General features: G+C 43.6%; 1 protein-coding gene across 1 annotated transcript in view; it reads left to right on the top strand.

Moving 5' to 3' along the window:
• Positions 1-17,940, top strand: part of NBN (nibrin) — a 147,301-nt gene that overhangs the window by 66,239 nt on the left and 63,122 nt on the right. The window contains exons 9-10 of the mRNA XM_082258007.1: positions 2,722-2,860; positions 6,663-6,938. Coding sequence (XP_082114133.1) covers positions 2,722-2,860; positions 6,663-6,938 — 415 coding nt within the window. The remainder of the gene's footprint in view (positions 1-2,721; positions 2,861-6,662; positions 6,939-17,940) is intronic.

Genomic DNA, 17,940 nt, shown 5'->3' with positions numbered 1-17,940 from the left:
ATAAATACACTGATCAGCCATAACAGTATGACCACTGACAAGTATAGTGAATGTTATTTCATTATCTCATTACAATGGCATCTGAAAATGGGTGGAATATATTTGGTAGCAAGTGAACATGTTGTCCCTGATGTTCATGTGCTGAAAGAAGAAAAATATATGGGCAAGTATAACATTTGAGCGACTTTGACAAGGGCCAAATTGTAATGGACAGACAACTGGGTCACAGTAACTCAAAACCGACCAAAAATGGGCTGCCATGGCTCTTTGATGCACTTAAGGAGTGGTTGGCCCATGTAGTCCGATCCAATAGAAGAATTATCGTAGTTAAAATTGTGGAGAAAGTTCATCCTGGTTCCGATATATAGGTGGCAAAACACACAGTGTATCAGTTTTTTTGCATTTGGGGTTGTGTATCTGGTCAGGATGCTCATGCTGACTTTTGTTCATAGCTGAAAGTGCCTACAGTGTGTGCTTCCCTTACCTGAGGAACAGATAGCATCAGGATTCACTTTGATTGGAAGGCAAACTGGCAGAGGCAGTGTAATGACTTGGGTCCTGCCATTCATGTGCATGTTATTTTGGCATCCATGCCTCGATGGGTCAGGGCTATTTGGTGGCAAAAATAGATGCTATTCAACATTTGCTGGGTGGTCATAATGTTATGGCTGATTGGTTTATCTCTGTATTAATATATATATCTATCCATTTATCCATATCCTCTCTGTATCTCTGACATTTTAAACAAAGAGTTATTTTTCTTCTTCTCTAGGGGTGTACAGCAAAAGTACGCGCCTGGTTGAGACTAAACCATTGGCAGCAGCCAGAAACAACATCCGCTGATGGCCAGACCCCACAGCTGCTGTACAAGCTTTGTGACCGGCAGGCAAATGCGCACTGGGACAACACAAATAACTGGGACAGTCTTCTGCCTCATGCCAATACTGGGACATATCCAGCATGAATGGCAGGCCAGGGGTGATATTTACTCTTATCTCGTAGCCTGCTGGTCCACTTTTTAGAGAGGCCTTCTGCATCCTTGGTTGCACATAGAAAGTACGCCACCTACCTTCTGTACTCTGCAATTGGCCCACGTCCTCCTGAGCCAAGTACATATAGGACCACTACTATGGCTCCAGGTTATCCGTAACCTACCTTTCATTTCCCACTGTCTTTAAAATGTTACACATTTTGGCCCCTTACCTTTTCTCACCCACTTTTTTTCTTTCACATTTGCCCTCCCCCTTAGGCTTCTCCCAGCACCCAAACCTATCCACCAGACCTGACCCCCACTATCAGAACCTGTTGTTATGTTTTCCTTCTTTTTGAATAAAAATAAAACCTTTTTAAAAGTAATTTCTAAAGTGAATGTGTTATTTAGTACAAAATGGGGACAGACGGTCTGCAAGTTGAATAGCTGGCTCTGTGGAACATTTTGGGACTCCCATTCACAGTAAATGGAAGCCTTACCCTGTATGCTGGACGATGCCTGTCTCCATGGTGTGAATGTTTCATGGTGGCATCTTTCTACACGCTCACCTTGTAGTGAAATTAGGTAAGGTGCATGGAGGGAACCATAGCACACTGTATGGAATACAAAACACTTGCCTCTGCTGTGCGCTGTGTAATTATTATAACAATAACATTTCGTATCACAGGGTGTGCATGCTGTGATTTGAAACCACCATAGTACATTCTGAAACCATTATGCTTCCCACACTGCTATTGTTAAGTCATGCCAATCATTGCAGTTTGAATGTGAATACTATTAATAAAGAACACTTTTTATAGGTATTGTAATGCAATATTAGTGTGTAGTATATATATTAATTTTGTCAAGACACTTGTCCCTCTGTTGAACAAAAAAAAGAAGACTGCAAAGAAGTTGAATGCAGGTTGCAAGTTCAGTTATTTTGAAAAGCATTGTAAAATCATTTTATCAAAATACTTTATTCCACTGGGGATACAAAGCACTTTCATGCATTTTTGGGTGCATGCACCTTCCCTGGACACCTGCTATGTGCTCAGCTACAATTTATCTGAACTCTGCCATTTGCTCAGCCATGGTGAACACTGCGGCAGCTGTAAACAGGGGGAAAAAAATCAGCCATGCTTCCTCAGCTCCATTTGCAGAAAATCCGTAAGCACATTCTCTGATGAATACTACACATAAAGCACAATTCATTGAAATGCATATAAAACGCAAAAAAATTAACTTAAAGAACTTGTATTCCATTGAGAACTGTAAGCCCGCCTGCTGTGGTGGAAGACCAGACTTGTAGTTTATTCATTTACAGATCTCTGTGAATGAGTGCTGCAGCTGTGCAGGTGGAGCCCCATAGAGCTGCATCGGTTTAAAAAAAGGACAGCTGCCATGGGGCTAAAGGACCTCTTCATCCTGTTACAAGGGTTCTGCATGGGGTTTGTTAAGCAACAAGTTATATGGTTACACCCTACAGTATATGTGTGTGTAGCATGTTGCAAAAAGTGGAGGTAGCCTTAAACACATATCACATGCCCATGAGTGCTATCCCTTGAAGTGGCCATAGAAGAGGCCGCTGCATTATTTGGGATCAACAGGTCTTATGGTTGGCTGTGAAATGCTATAATGCTGTTCTCAGGATCTGATCTACAATAAGCCCTTAGTAAGGAATAGTTCTAAGTATTGTAAAAAAAAAAAAAAAAAAAAAGAATTGAACCTGTTTCTTTGTTTTCATTTAGAAAAGGCTGCTAGGAGTAATATCGCTGAATCTTCATGTTCCTCCAGTATGGCTGTCAATGAAACTATAATGCCTGTATCCACCTTCAACACCACAGCTTATGTTGCAGATACAGAACCACAAGACCAGACTCATAATTGGTATGTTGTGTCTTTTTAGATAACTAATGTTCAGCTATTTTGTCTTATTAGACCGTATTTACATAACCTTTATATGATGATGGAGGAAGAATTGGGGGATGCGTGTTTTTTTTTTTTATATTTATTTCTATTCCTCTTCCTCTAGCCGGTGAAGATCAGGGGCACATTGGGGTTGATTTGCTAAAACTGGACAATGAAAAATCTGGCGCAGCTGTGCATGGTAGCCAATCAGTTTCTATCTTTACCTTGGTCAAATAAATAGTAATTCCACTTTAGTTGACCAAAAATCATTCCCCTCTGTGTGATGTATGTACATTGCAAGGATTTTAACAAACTGTGTTGCAGATTCCTACCTTTTTGTTTTCTGAAGTAATAGCTGTTTGTCTTGTGTTGAGTAAATCTGTATGGGAGTGGTTTTATAATTATCAATCAATTGCTGCACCTGCAGGGCTCTTATTAAGGAAACTTGCAGGGTTTGCATCCCTTTAGACAAGATTTCCCTTTGAGCGTATCTCACCAAAAATTACATTTTTGTTGCATTGAATGCTGAAAATCTAATAGGAATCTTAGTGCAGACTTCGGGGAAAATCAGTTAACCAATCACAAAAGCAGGACGTGACCTATCTGGGGGCTCTTCTTTACAGAACTCTTCCAGCTAGCCATATTGCATTGCATTTTACCGAAAATTACTGCACTGCAGATTGAAAAGGAAAGGTAATTTTTACCATTCAATTACAATATAATTTAATGTTGTTTTTTTTGTTTTTTTTTTTTCTATTTATTTTTTATTTTTATACAAAAATGGAATTACTCTTTAAGCTTTGACAAAAAAACTTGGAAGCTGATTAGTTTTTATGCAGAGCTGCCCCAGATTTTGCACTCTCCAGTTTTAGTAAATCAACCCCACTGTGTCTCCACTCTGCTGCTAACATGTCCGCTCTAGTTGAGATCTGAGAGCTCTGACCCTTGAAATGCTCAGAGCTGAGTTCTTCTGGATTCAGTCAGCCTAGATGAAATTAATGAATTCTCAGATTTCCTCCCACTCTCCATTCACTGGCTCACAGAGGAGCAAGGTGAGCTCAGTTACCACGGAAAGAGTGGGAAGGAGAAGTATACAAGCAGGTTCTTCAGTGTTCTCCCTGTGGGATTTTCCAAGGCTGCCACAAAATCAGCTGGACAGAACACCCATTGGTCTAGTACTAAAGGAGATTGGCACCAATAAATGCTTGAGCAGTGTTTGTCTCTGTTGATCAGGTATCCTCCCAAGATCATTTAGGCTGATGTCAGGGGGCAAATATGCTGCTGGCAACACATCGCTAGTGGCAGAATCTCCAAAATATGTCACCACTTCCCTTACTGGGTGTTAGGTTCTCGCTGGCCCAACATGCTAGCATGGGAGCAGCAGTAGAGTCCCTGCTAGTCCAGTCAGTGAGGGAATTCGACAGGATATGTGTTTCTGGTGAGATGTCACTAGCGACAGGATCACTTGTCTGTCTCTGTCCACTTTAGAGACTCCGACATCAAATGGGATAGAACCCTGGGAACAAAGAACACGGAGGAAAAATGGGAGTGCTTCAAAAGCATACTTAACAAAGGGAATGACCACTGCATTCCAAAGGGAAATAAATTTAAAAGAGCAAAACTAAACCCTGGGTGGCTAAACTCCAACATAAAAATGCATATTAATGCTAAAGGAAAGGCCTTCAAAAAATACAAGACTGAGGGGTCATTGGCAGCATTCAAGCATTACAAAGAGTGTAATAAGAAATGTAAAGACAAAATCAGGGCGGCTAAAATAGAACACAAGAAACATATAGCGGAAGAGAGTAAAAAGAACCCCAAGAAATTCTTTAAATATATAACCCATAAGAAAGCGTGGCCAGAACACATTGGCCCCATAAAAGATAAGGGAGTTTTGGCCACAGAGGACAGGGAAAAGGCGGTAGTGTTAAATAAATTCTTCTCTTCAGTCTTCACAAAAGAATTGGGGGGCTACACGAACCCAGCTTGTAAGGCCAAACAAAACAACACACCTCAGGAAATACCGCCATGGCTAACAGAAGATAGACTTAGAACTAAACTAGAGAAACTTAACATAAATAAATCACCGAGACCGGATGGCTTGCACCCGAGGGTTCTTAAAGAGCTCAGCCAGGTGATTGCCAGACCATTATTCTTGATCTTTAAGGATAGTTTACAGACGGGTATGGTGCCAGCTGATTGGAAAAAAGCCAACGTGGTACCAATATTTAAAAAGGGGCCGAGATATATCCCGGGTAACTATAGGCCGGTCAGCCTAACATCAGTAGTCTGTAAGATTTTGGAGGGGATGTTAAGGGACCACATACAAGACTTTAGTAATGAAAACGGTATTATTAGTAGCAATCAGCATGGATTCATGAAAATTCGTTCTTGCCAAACCAATCTACTTACCTTCTACGATGAAGTGAGCTGCCACCTAGATAAAGGAAAGCCTGTGGATGTGGTGTACCTGGACTTCGCAAAGGCCTTTGACACCGTTCCCCACAAACGCTTACTGTTCAAACTAAGGAAGGTAGGTATGGACCATAAGGTGAGTACCTGGATAGAGAACTGGCTCCAGGGGAGGTTGCAAAGGGTGGTGATTAATGGGGAGTACTCAGATTGGGTGGGTGTGGAAAGCGAGGTCCCCCAGGGTTCTGTCCTGGGGCCAATCCTATTTAATTTATTCATAAATGATCTAGAGGAGGGGATATTGAGCAAAATCTCAGTATTTGCGGATGATACTAAACTAAGCATGCCAATATCTTCTGGGCAGGATGTGGAAACCTTACAAGCGGACCTGAACAAAATTATGGGGTGGGCAACTACATGGCAGATGAGGTTCAATGTTGAAAAATGTAAAGTAATGCACCTGGGTGCCAGAAACCAGAAAGCAAGCTACTCACTGGGGGGGACCTCTGGGTGAGTCTAGGATGGATAAGGACCTGGGGGTACTGGTAGACAACAGGCTTGGCAGTGGCATGCAATGCCAAGCCGCTGCAAGCAAAGCCAACAGAATACTGGGATGTATAAAAAAGGGGATTCACTCCAGAAATAAAGAGATTATTCTCCCACTCTACAAGACTCTGGTCCGGCCACATCTGGAGTATGCTGTCCAGTTCTGGGCACCGGTCCTCAGGAAGGATGTGCTAGAACTGGAGAAAGTCCAGAGAAGGGCAACAAAAATAATTAGGGGAATGGAGGACATCAGCTATGAGGAAAGGCTACAAGCACTGAATTTATTCTCTCTGGAGAAGAGACGATTGAGGGGGGGATATGATATCAATGTACAAATATTGTACTGGAAACCCTAGAATATGGAAAAACCTATTCAGAGAAAGGAAATACAATAAGACGCGTGGCCACTCACTAAAACTAGAGGAAAGGCGGTTTAACCTTAGAATACGCAAGGGATTCTTCACTGTAAGAGCAGTAAGGATGTGGAGTTCTCTTCCGCAAACAGTTGTATCAGCAGGGAGCATTGATAGTTTCAAAAAACTATTAGAGGGGCACCTTAAAGACCACAACATACAGGGGTATACAATGTGTGGTTAACAGTAGACACACACATCATAGGTTGAACTGGATGGACTGATGTCTTTTTTCAACCTCACTAACTATGTAGTAGTAAAAACCAACTGTTTTCCTAACTTTTCCCTGCACTATCCAAAAAAAATAATTTTTATCCGGAAAAGAAATGTAGATAAACACAGTGTGACCTGTGGAATAAAATATGTAAATTCTATTTTTTTTTTCTATTATTACTTGTAATTTTTTTTAGGGTGGATATAAGCGGAGCTCGAGAAGTTAAAGAGACACAAAAGAGCATTCGTAGACACAACGGAACTAAATCTGATATGAGTGTGGACGGCGATCTGGAATCAAGTTCTAGTGGGGACAGCAGAACTGCATTGTGTCAGGAGCAATCAAGACCAACAGAAAAAAAGAGCCAGCTAAATATATCTGTAGAAAAACCCGCTTCACAAAAGGAGAAGACTTCGCAGAAAATGGTGTCATCCAAGATGCTGGATTATTTCCAGCCTACTGCCAAGAAAAGGTATGTGCACTGCAAAAAAAGGTTTCACATAGACTGCCATGTTTTTCATGATGTGAAATGCAGTGGTCATGACAGTTCTTTAAAACCCAACTCCAAGAAAAAATGAATATGATGAGAGCTTTGTGCATCAATTATCCTACTCTTCAGTCTTGATCCCAATCACCTCTTCCTAGGCTATCCTGCAGTGTAATGGGTCAGAGTCACAATTTCCTATATGAGCAAAGCTAATATCCTGCCCTGCGGCCTGGGAATTCTTTCCAGCTTGTTTTCTTGGGTACTGGTCCCCGTGGGTTCCCCTGACTCTGGAGCCTATGAGGGGGGACCCGCCACTGGAAGTGTTGCCTCCACCAACTGGAGATATTCAGATCACACAGGCAGTGATACCTAAAAGTAAACTGAAAAAGAGAGAAGAATCATCATGTGCATTTTGCACTTGAGCAAAATAAGTATTTATTATTTTTTTTTGTCCATACCAACAGTTAGAGGGTGGCTGATATCCTGGAGTTGAAATAAAAACAAAATAAATCTAAGCTAGGTCATAATCAAGAACAATGTAAAAAAATAAAGGAGTTGCTTTGCCATTGATACCAACTGTGACTAAACTAAAATGAATAAAGCAGCGCTATATTCACCCAAACTGACAAGGAAACCACTATTAATACCTGTGTTGCATATACAATTTCAAAATATAAACATGCATTAAAATTCAAATAAATGCATGTAAGTAAAGTGGAACTTAAGTCAGAAAATTATATCCTGCTAGATCACTTCAGGCTGGCCCCTTTTGCAGGTATAGCTATGGAAAACATACCACTTGCCTAGTGGGCACTTTCACCCCCTTCCTGCCCAGGCCACTTTTCAGCTTTCAGCGCTGTCACACTTTGAATGACAATTGCATGGCCATGCAACCCTGTACCCAAACAAAATTGTTAATATTTTTTTACACAAATAGAGCTTTCTTTTGGTGTTATTTAATGACCACTGGGTGTTTATTTTTTATTTTTTGCTTAATAAACAAAGACGGAAAGAAAAAAAAAAAAAAAAACTTTTTCATAGTTTGTTATAAAATTTTGCAAACCGGTAATTTCTCTCATTCACTGATGTGCGCTGTTTAGGCTGCGCTGATGAGGCAGCACTGGTTGGCATTGATGAGGAGGCACTGATAGGCGGCTTTGATAGGTGACACTGATTGGCACTGTTGGGACTGCACTGGTCATCAGGACACTGATGATCAGTGCCCTGCTTATTAGTGTATATGTCCCTTTTACAAAAGCCAATTATTGGCTCTCTTTCTCTATCGTTCATTGACAGACGCAGCTTCATATCTTGAACATTGGGTTATGCTGCCCCCTACATGAGTAGGACACTAGACAGGAAAAAGTTTTCACCACGCCTATGGGGCTGTCCCTGCAGGAATAGCCCCACACACTCTGCTACAGCCCTCAGTTTGTTTCTGCCTAGTTTAGGAGTAGGACCTAGTTTCCTGCTGGGACTTCGGTCTTAGCTGGTATTTTTTTGGGAACCTTTTTTTGTACTTGTAGAACTACAAGCAACAGGCGGCTGGGTTTCGGACTGGATATTCTAGATCCTTAAGGTCTCCCAGCCTGGCCAGCGAGCATGAGCAGGTTATAGTCCAGCATAGGCCCCACCACGACAGAGCCCTGTTTAACGGGGACGAGCCCGTGATTGGACCGTCTCGCTGGGACGCGAACGACCTGGAATGCCCTGAGTCGCAGCGTACCCTTTGGCTAGCAGCACCCCCACCCCAGGTGTGAGGTAGTCTATTTGGAGTCGCACCCACCTGATATCGTGGTATGGTAAGTGTCCCCCCAATTCTCTTGCGGTCTCGGGGTGGACGTGGGCCCCCTCCTCAGAATAGTTGGACCCTCGGGTATTCCTTGAGTTCCCCTGGCCTCTCGGGTATACCGGGCCCCCCTCCCAGCTGTCCCCCCATCCCATAGAGCGTGCAGGTTCCTACCTGTGGGGGGTGGATATATTGCGGCTGCTGCGGCGGTTCTGCGCGGGGGGGGGACTTTTCCTTTTGGGGTCTGCTCCTGGGGACCATCTGATGCCTTTGTTTGCTGACCTCTGCTGGGTTCCTGAAGACCGCATGCCGTGCGGGCCACCATTTTGCTGTAGCCTTCTCTGCATTGATGTTACAAGATCTGAATTGTAATGCATGGGCAGCCATTTTCTTTAAATTACCCATAAGAATGCCTGGGGCGGCCATTTTCTTGTAGTTCACATGCTGGACAGCACAGGCAGACTCTGGATACACTAGGCATGACCCAGGTGAATTTTACTTCCTGTGACAGATCATTTCATTCTGCCATACACATAGTTTCTGCAAGCCTCCTGATCGGTTTGGTAACGTTTTTTGAACTATGTTAGGCTGGGACTTGCTGTACCGCTGTGCAGCGATTCGATTGCGTTTTTGCGACTTTTTTAAAGCAATACTGCATTGTTTTTACTCCAGTGTAAATGTCCCAGGATACATTTTCACCTACAGACCCTCTCAGTGCAGCTCCGGAACCCTCTGGGTCGCAGCCCATATCTGATTTTACAGCAGTCTTGAAAAGCCTGGCATCAAAAGTGGATTTAGTGTTAAAAAGTAACGCTAGCCATAAACGCCCTCTGCCTTTGCCTCCTTCTGCTCTATCTTCAGATTCTAAGGCAGATATGGCTGCCGCAGACGCACCCCACCCTGGCGGCTCTGTGTCATCGCATTCTGATGGCGAAGAGGACCTGTCCTCATCAGCCGCTGCGCGGGAAAGCGCATTGGTGGAAGCACTTATAGTTTCAGTGCGTAAAACTTTAAAAATGGCGGTCTACAGTGTCAGGAACGCAGGTGTCTTCTGGCACCCGCAAATCCCAGAAAAGTTTTTAACTGCTCGGAACTTTTTGACAATATTGTCAATGAACAGTGGGGGGGGTCATCAAGCACATGTTGGTAGTGCCCAAACGCTTTAAACGCCGTTATCCCTTCGCGGAGGACAGTGCCACCAAAGGTGGATCACCCAGACTGAATATGTCTACTGTGGTCCCGGTGGAAGAATCCCTGGCTTTTGCAGATCCTTTTGATAGATGGATTGAGTCTCTCTCCTGCCATTTACATGTGTTAGCGGACTCAATATTCAAATCACCCTGGTGTCACAGACTGTCACAGACTGTCACTGAATGGGTGAAGTTATTAAAAGGTGTCTTGGAAACTGAACAGCTCTCCCCGGTGCTGATTGAGCTCATGGCTCATGCCCTGCTATATATATATATATATACATACACACAGTGGGTACGGAAAGTATTCAGACCCCCTTACATTTTTCACTCTTTGTTATATTGCAGCCATTTGCTAAAATCATTTAGGTTCATTCTTCTTCCTCATGAATGTATACACAGCACCCCATACTGACAGAAAAACACAGAATTGTTGACATTGTTGCAGATTTATTAAAAAAGAAAAACTGAAATATCACATGGTCCTAAGTATTCAGACCCTTTTCTCAGTATTTAGTAGAAGCCCCCTTTTGATCTAATACAGCCAGGAGTCTTTTTGGGAAAGATGCAACAAGTCTTTCACACCTGGATTTGGGGATCCTCTGCCATTCCTCCTTGCAGATCCTCTCCAGTTCTGTCAGGTTGGATGGTAAACGTTGGTGGACAGCCATTTTTAGGTCTCTCCAGAGATGCTCAATTGGGTTTAAGTCAGGGCTCTGGCTGGGCCATTCAAGAAGAGTCACGGAGTTGTTGTGAAGCCACTCCTTCCTTATTTTAGCTGTGTGCTTAGGGTCATTGTCTTGTTGGAAGGTAAACCTTCGGCCCTGTCTGAGGTCCAGAGCACTCTGGAGAAGGTTTTTGTCCAGGATATCCCTGTACTTGGCCGCATTCATCTTTCCCTCGATTGCAACCAGTCGTCCTGTCCCTGCAGCTGAAAAACACCCCCACAGCATGATGCTGCCACCACCATGCTTCACTGTTGGGACTGTATTGGACAGGTGATCAGCAGTGCCTGGTTTTCTCCACACATACCGCTTAGAATTAAGGCCAAAAAGTTCTATTTTGGTCTCATCAGACCAGAGAATCTTATTTCTCACCATCTTGGAGTCCTTCAGGTATTTTTTAGCAAACTCCATGCGGGCTTTCATGTGTCTTACACTGAGAGGCTTCCGTCGGGCCACTCTGCCATAAAGCCCCAACTGGTGGAGGGCTGCAGTGATGGTTGACTTTCTACAACTTTCTCCCATCTCCTGACTGCATCTCTGGAGCTCAGCCACAGTGATCTTTGGGTTCTTCTTTACCTCTCTCACCAAGGCTCTTCTCCCCCGATAGCTCAGTTTGGCCGGAAGGCCAGCTCTAGGAAGGGTTCTGGTCGTCCCAAACGTCTTCCATTTGAGGATTATGGAGGCCACTGTGCTCTTAGGAACCTTAAGTGCAGCAGAAATCTTTTTGTAACCTTGGCCAGATCTGTGCCTTGCCACAATTCTGTCTCTGAGCTCTTCAGGCAGTTCCTTTGACCTCATGATTCTCATTTGCTCTGACATGCATTGTGATCTGGAAGGTCTTATATAGACAGGTGTGTGGCTTTCCTAATCAAGTCCAATCAGTATAATCAAACACAGCTGGACTCAAATGAAGGTGTAGAACCATCTCAAGGATGATCAGAAGAAATGGAAAGCACCTGAGTTAAATATATGAGTGTCACAGCAAAGGGTCTGAATACTTAGGACCATGTGATATTTCAGTTTTTCTTTTTTAATAAATCTGCAACAATGTCAACAATTCTGTGTTTTTCTGTCAGTATGGGGTGCTATGTGTACATTCATGAGGAAGAAGAATGAACTTAAATGATTTTAGCAAATGGCTGCAATATAACAAAGAGTGAAAAATTTAAGGGGGTCTGAATACTTTCCGTACCCACTGTATATATAATATGTGTGTTTGTGTATATGTATGTAATATATATGTGATGTGTCGCTGGATGCGGCTCCCCTGGTGGCCAGAGTGTCTGCGGTGGGGATTGCTATTAGACGCATGGTTTGGTCAAAAAGCTGGCCTGTGGACCAGGCTTCCAAAAAGGTTGTTTCTGACCTACCCTTTATGGAGGAGAGGTTGTTTGGATCCTCCCTGGATGAGTTGATCAAAAGCATTACTGGGGGGAAGAGTAGTCTTCTCCCTCAATCCTCCAAGGGCAAGGCACCACGTACAAAACTGGGGCCTTTTACTGCACATAGGTGGCTTTTTCGTACCTCTGGGTCGCAAGAAAAAGGAAAGTCATTCAGGTCTTCTGGGAGTTTCAAGAAAACATGGTCAGGTAAACCAAAGCCAGACAAATCCTCATCTGCAGACAAATCCTCATCTGCATGAAGGGGCGCCCTCACACGATTCTGGGGTGGGGGGACGTCTTTGCTTCTTTCCGGAACCATGGACTTCCTTGTTTCAGGACAAATGGTCTCACAAACTGATCCGATCAGTGTACAAGATCGAATTCTGGTCTCTTTCGTCAGACAGGTTCTTTCCGTCCAACCTGCCCCTGTCTCCAGACCATTTAAGGGATCTCCGAGTGGCTGTACAAAATTTACTGTTGCAAAGGGTTATTGTGCCGGTTCCCTTTCAGGAACGTTTTCAGGGGTTTTATTCAAACCTGTTTACTGTGCCCAGGAAGGAAGGCAAAGTACGTCCAATCATGGACCTCAAGGCTTTGATCCGCATTTGCACGGTAGTGGCGTCCCTACACCAGGGAGACTTTTTGGCCTCCATAGATATCAAGGATGCATATCTACACATCCCTATCTACGCTGGACACCAGCGCTTTCTCCGCTTCGCTATAGAAGAGGAGCATTATCAATTTGCGGCATAACACTTTGGTCTCGCCTCCACCCCCAGGGTTTTTACCAAGGTGCTGGCTCCGGTGTTGGCATTACTGCGTCAAAGAGGGATTTCGTTGCTGGGGTACCTGGACAATCTATTGAGGGCACTCAGCCCTGTTGGGCAACTTGACGGTCACTGTCCGAACACTGCAAGATTTCTGTTGTAACATCAATTTAAAAAAATCTGCCCTGATACCTTCAATGAGACTGGATTATCTGGGCCTGACTCTGGACTCAGCTTTGGCGCAGGTCTTTCTTTCCCCCGAAAAAATTGCAGGGGGCGATCCGGTTGTTGTTGGCAAACAATCTGTCTTCTTTGCTGACTTGCATGCGGGCCTTGGGTCTGGTGGTATCAACCTTCGAGGTGGTTCCGTTTGCTCAGTTCCACACGAGACACTTACAAAAGTAGATTCTCGTAAAATGGAACAAGGATCCAAATTCCTTGGACAATTTAATTCGGTTGAGTTGCAGCACAAAGTCTGCTCTTCTGTGGTAGACTCACTCGTCAGCACTTCGTCAGGGCAAATCCTTGCTTCCGTTGTATTGGACGGTGGTAACCACGGACGCCAGCCTGTCAGGCTGGGGAGGAGTGCTGGGGAAGTTCTGCGCCCAGGGATCCTGGACGATGGAGGAGTCCAAACTGCCGATAAATAAATCTTGTAGCTCAGAGCGATAAAGCTTTACCTGAGTCATTGGATGGCTCTTCTGCAAGGTTGCCCGGTCTGGATATAACTGGACAATGCCATGGCCGTGGCGTAAATCAATCATCAAGGGGGCACCAAGAGTGTTTTTCGGCGGCCCGGGAGGTGGCCAAGAATCTGGATTGGGCGGAGAATTTTGTCCCAGCTCTCTCTGCTGTGCACATCCCAGGTGTGGAGAACTGGCAGGCAGATTACCTGAGTCGTCAGGTCTTTGATCAGGGGGAGTGGTCCTTACACCCGGAGGTTTTTCACCTCCTGTGTGTCCGGTGGGGGACACCCGATGTCGACCAGTACCAGTTTTCCTCTCGACACGGCAAGAAGGTTCAGAGATTTGTGGTCAGGTCGAGGGATCCTCTGGCCAATGCAACAGACGCACTGGTGGCTCCTTGGAGTCAGTATCGGCTGATCTATGCGTTTCCTCCCCTGAAACTCCTGCTGAAGCTTCTATGCAGAATAGAGGGGGAAGGCATTTCCGGTCATTCTAGGGGCCCCACACTGGCCTCGCCGGTCTTGGTACGCAAACCTTATAAGTTTGGTTGCAGATGCTCCTTGGAGATTTCCTCTCAGGGAATATCTGCTGTCTCAAGGGCCGATCTTCCATTCCATTCTGCTAGATGGGTGGGATCCTTGTCCCGCCATTTACACGTGGTAGCAGGTCACATATTAAAGACTACCTAGGCTGCTGCTTAACCACTTGCCGTCTGCTCACGTTGAGCCTACTGCGGCAAAGTGGTTTGTTATCGTCTGGCGACGTAGACCTACGTCGCCAGACACTCCCCTTTCTCGGCGGCGGCTCCCTCTCGCTGTATTCAGTCACAGCGGGAGTCGGGCCAGGGGAGGAGCAGCGACGATTGCCGCTGCTCTTCCCCGATCGTCGGGGAATCGAGTGTGGAGATCTGCCTGCTTGTGTAAACACAAGCGGGCGGATCTCCTAAGTGACAGGCAGGGTCAGATTGCAGGGTTCAGCATAGTTGAACCCTCGATCTGTCCTTGTGTCACACAGTCACCTCCCCCCACACATGTTAGTAAGCACCAGGCATACATTAACCCCTCCCTCTCAAATAAAATTAACCCCTTCCCTGCCAGTGTAATTTTTACAGTAACAGTGCATATATATAGCACTGATTACTGCAGTAATGTCACTGGTACCCCCAAAAGTGTCAAAAATGTCAGTCAAGGGTCCAATCTGTCCGCCGCAATGTCGCAGTCTCGCAAAAAAAATCGCAGTTCGCCGCCATAACGCGTTAAAAAAAAAACACCAAAAATGACAGAAATCTTTCCCTTTGTTAGTAAACGCAATAACTTTTGCGCAAACCAATCAAAATACGCTTATTGTGATTTTTTTTTTACCAAACATAGGTAGCATAAAACAAATTGGCCAAAAATTTTAAAAAAATTAGATTTTTACATTTTTTTGGGGGGAATTTCATATAAAAAAATGTTAAAAATATTGTTATTTTTTCAAAATAAACGCTCTTTTTTTGTTTATAGCGCAAAAAGTAAAAATCGCACAGGTGATCAAATACCACCAAAAGAAATCTCTGTGGGAAAAAAAGGACGTACATTTTGTTTGGGTACGGCATCGCACGACCGCGCAATTGTCAGTTAAAGTCGCACAGTGCCGAATCGCAAAAAGTGGCTCAGACGTAAGACAGCAAAATCCTCCGGTGGTAAAGTGGTTAAAGAGAACTGTCTTTTTTTTTTTTTTTGTTTCTATTTGAGGGTGTATTGTGTTTTCAGGGTAAGCTCCAGTTCCTGGTTGAGCTCCATGTTACCTGGTTGGCCTTTGGGGAGTTACGTTTTTGTGTGCGTTGTTTTCCCACCCCTCATGAATACACTGCTTTGGGACATCCCTATAGTCTCTGACTAGATGGAGCTGTGCCTGTTGATGAACGATGGAGAAAACTGGATTTTTGTAAGAACTTACCGTAAAATCCTTTTCTCTGAAGTTCGACAGACACAGCACCTGCCCCTCTACTTCTGAGTGAATGGGGTTTTTTCTATTGTAAACACTGCTTGCAACTAAACGGTTTGATGAAAGCAGGGTGTGTGGGGTTATGCCTTCAGGGATAGCCCCCATATGTGTGGTTAAGCTTTTTTCCTGCCTAGTGTCTATTCCTGATAGGAGGAGCATAACCCTATAGTCTCTGACTAGATGGAGCTGCGTCTGTCAATGAACTTCAGAGAAAAGTATTTTACGGTAAATTCTTACAAAAATCCAGTTTAACCTGTTGACTCTGTGTGCATTCAAACTCCTGTTACCAAGGAACTTCCATCACCTTATGTCACCATTGAAAGAAGCCTCTTTCCAGACAATATGGACAAATTGATTATTATTTGTCAAACACGCTTAAGCTGAATGATCCTTCAATGACCTCTTGGTACAAGCCATGTGAAGCACCTTTGCCTCCACATATCACCATCAAAGGGAAGAATACACATTCATATAGAAGTATGTAAAAAACATATTTTTATTGTTAATAGTTCCGGACCGCCCGCCGCAGATTTACGTCGGTATTTTGACGTTCAATACTGGGGTTATGGCAGCAGATAGCTGCCATAACCCTGGTAATTTTTTTACTGCCGGCGCTCCTGTTTCTTATAAGGGTGGTCCCAGAGGCGGATTCGCCGAGTGATCACCCTTAAGGTGTGGCGGAAGAGGTGACCCCTCTGTCGCTTCCCGATCGTTTTCCCCGCTTACCGGACATGCCGGCAGCGGGGAAAACGATCCGGTCAATGCTCTTCACAGGCAGGAAGTCGAGTGAGGGCAAGATGGCCCCCACTCGACTCTATGGTCTTAGAGGACCGGAGCGACGTCAAACGTCATCTCCTAGCAACGCATTTAAAGAGCCCATTTTTTTTTTTTTTTTTTTTTATCATGAAAAATAAAATGACTTTTTTTTTTCCCTTTTTTAGTGTAGATGTGAGATCTGAGGTCTTTTTAAATAGGTCCTGTCATGCTTATTTCTATTACAAGGGATGTTTACATTCCGTTTATTAGGAATAAAAATGATCAAAATTTTTTTTTTTTTTTAAAAACTGTGAAAAAATAGATAAAATAAATAGGAAAAAAAAAATTAAAGCGCCCTGTCCCTCTTAGCTCACACGAAGAAGCGAACGCATACGCAAGTCCCACCCACATATTTAAACGGTGTTCAAACCACACATGTGAGGTATCGCCGCGATTGTTAGAGCGCGAGCAATAATTTGAGCCCTAGACTACCTCTAACTTTAAGCTGGTAACCTGTAGAAATTTTTAAAATGTCGCCTTGTCGGACATGTCGGATTTTTAAGTGCCAATGTTTGTCGCCATTCCATGAGCATGCGCAATTTTGAAGCATGACATGTTGGGTATCTATTTACTCGGCATAACATTATCTTTCACATTATAGAAAAATATTGTGCTAACTTTACTGATTTCTTATTATTTTTTTTTTTTTTCATTAAAAAGAATTGAATTTTTTCCCCAAAAAATTGCGTTTGGAAGACCGCTGTGCAAATACGGTGTGATAAAAAATATTGCAACAATCTCCATTTTATTCTCTAGGGTCTCTGCTAAAAAAAATATGTAATTTTCTAGCAAAAAAAAAAAAATGATTTTAACTTGTAAACAAGTGTCAGAAAAAGGCCCGGTACAGAAGTGGTTAAAATCCAAAGGTTGCGTGTAATAATAAAACATATCCTGGAGTTGGGCTTTAAATTAGAGGCAACCGGAGGTGGTAAGTTTTTATCATTTAATTTTACACTTCTGTAATTAGTGTTCCTAAACTTTCTGTCTGTGGCTTAAAAGTTGTGGTTTGATCAGCTTCTAGAATTGTGCGAGCGTTTGACATGTGTACTAACATAAACATGGGCTCAGCGTACATTGACTCTGTTAGCCACCACAACTGTCCAGGTCCAACGTGCAAATACTAACAATTTATAATCAATATTTCTGTGCCTCTGATTATACACCAAAGATGCGTACATGTCTACCCTGAACAAGTCTTGTCATTCTGCATATGCACTGCTGCCAATTTACAGTCATTACTGGTCAAGGTCATTCTGCACATGCACCGCTAGAACATGAACGACTCTTTCAGACCCAACATGATAACGTCAGTAGTATGTAATTGGTAGTGCAGCTGCCGCTGATTACATATTGTTGATATTTATATGTCAGTCCTGGAAGCCAGTAAGGTACATTTACACTATGCGCATGTAAATATTAGCACAAATATTATGTGCATACATTGGGGTTGATTTACAAAATTTACTAGGTAAATAGTCTGTGCACTATAAGTGCACTTGCTCTAGATCTAAGGGGGGGGAACATGCAAGGAAAATAAAAAAATCTGCATTTTTGTTTGTACATGATTGGATGATAGAAACCAGCAGAACTTCCCTCATTTCAGAGCTTCCCTTCAGATCTAGAGCAACTGAGCTTGCAGTGCACAG

The sequence above is a fragment of the Pelophylax lessonae genome (genome assembly GCF_965119305.1).
Source record: "Pelophylax lessonae genome assembly, chromosome: 5".
NCBI classification, from domain to species: Eukaryota; Metazoa; Chordata; class Amphibia; order Anura; family Ranidae; genus Pelophylax; species Pelophylax lessonae.
This window is presented reverse-complemented; position numbering and strand designations above follow the sequence as displayed.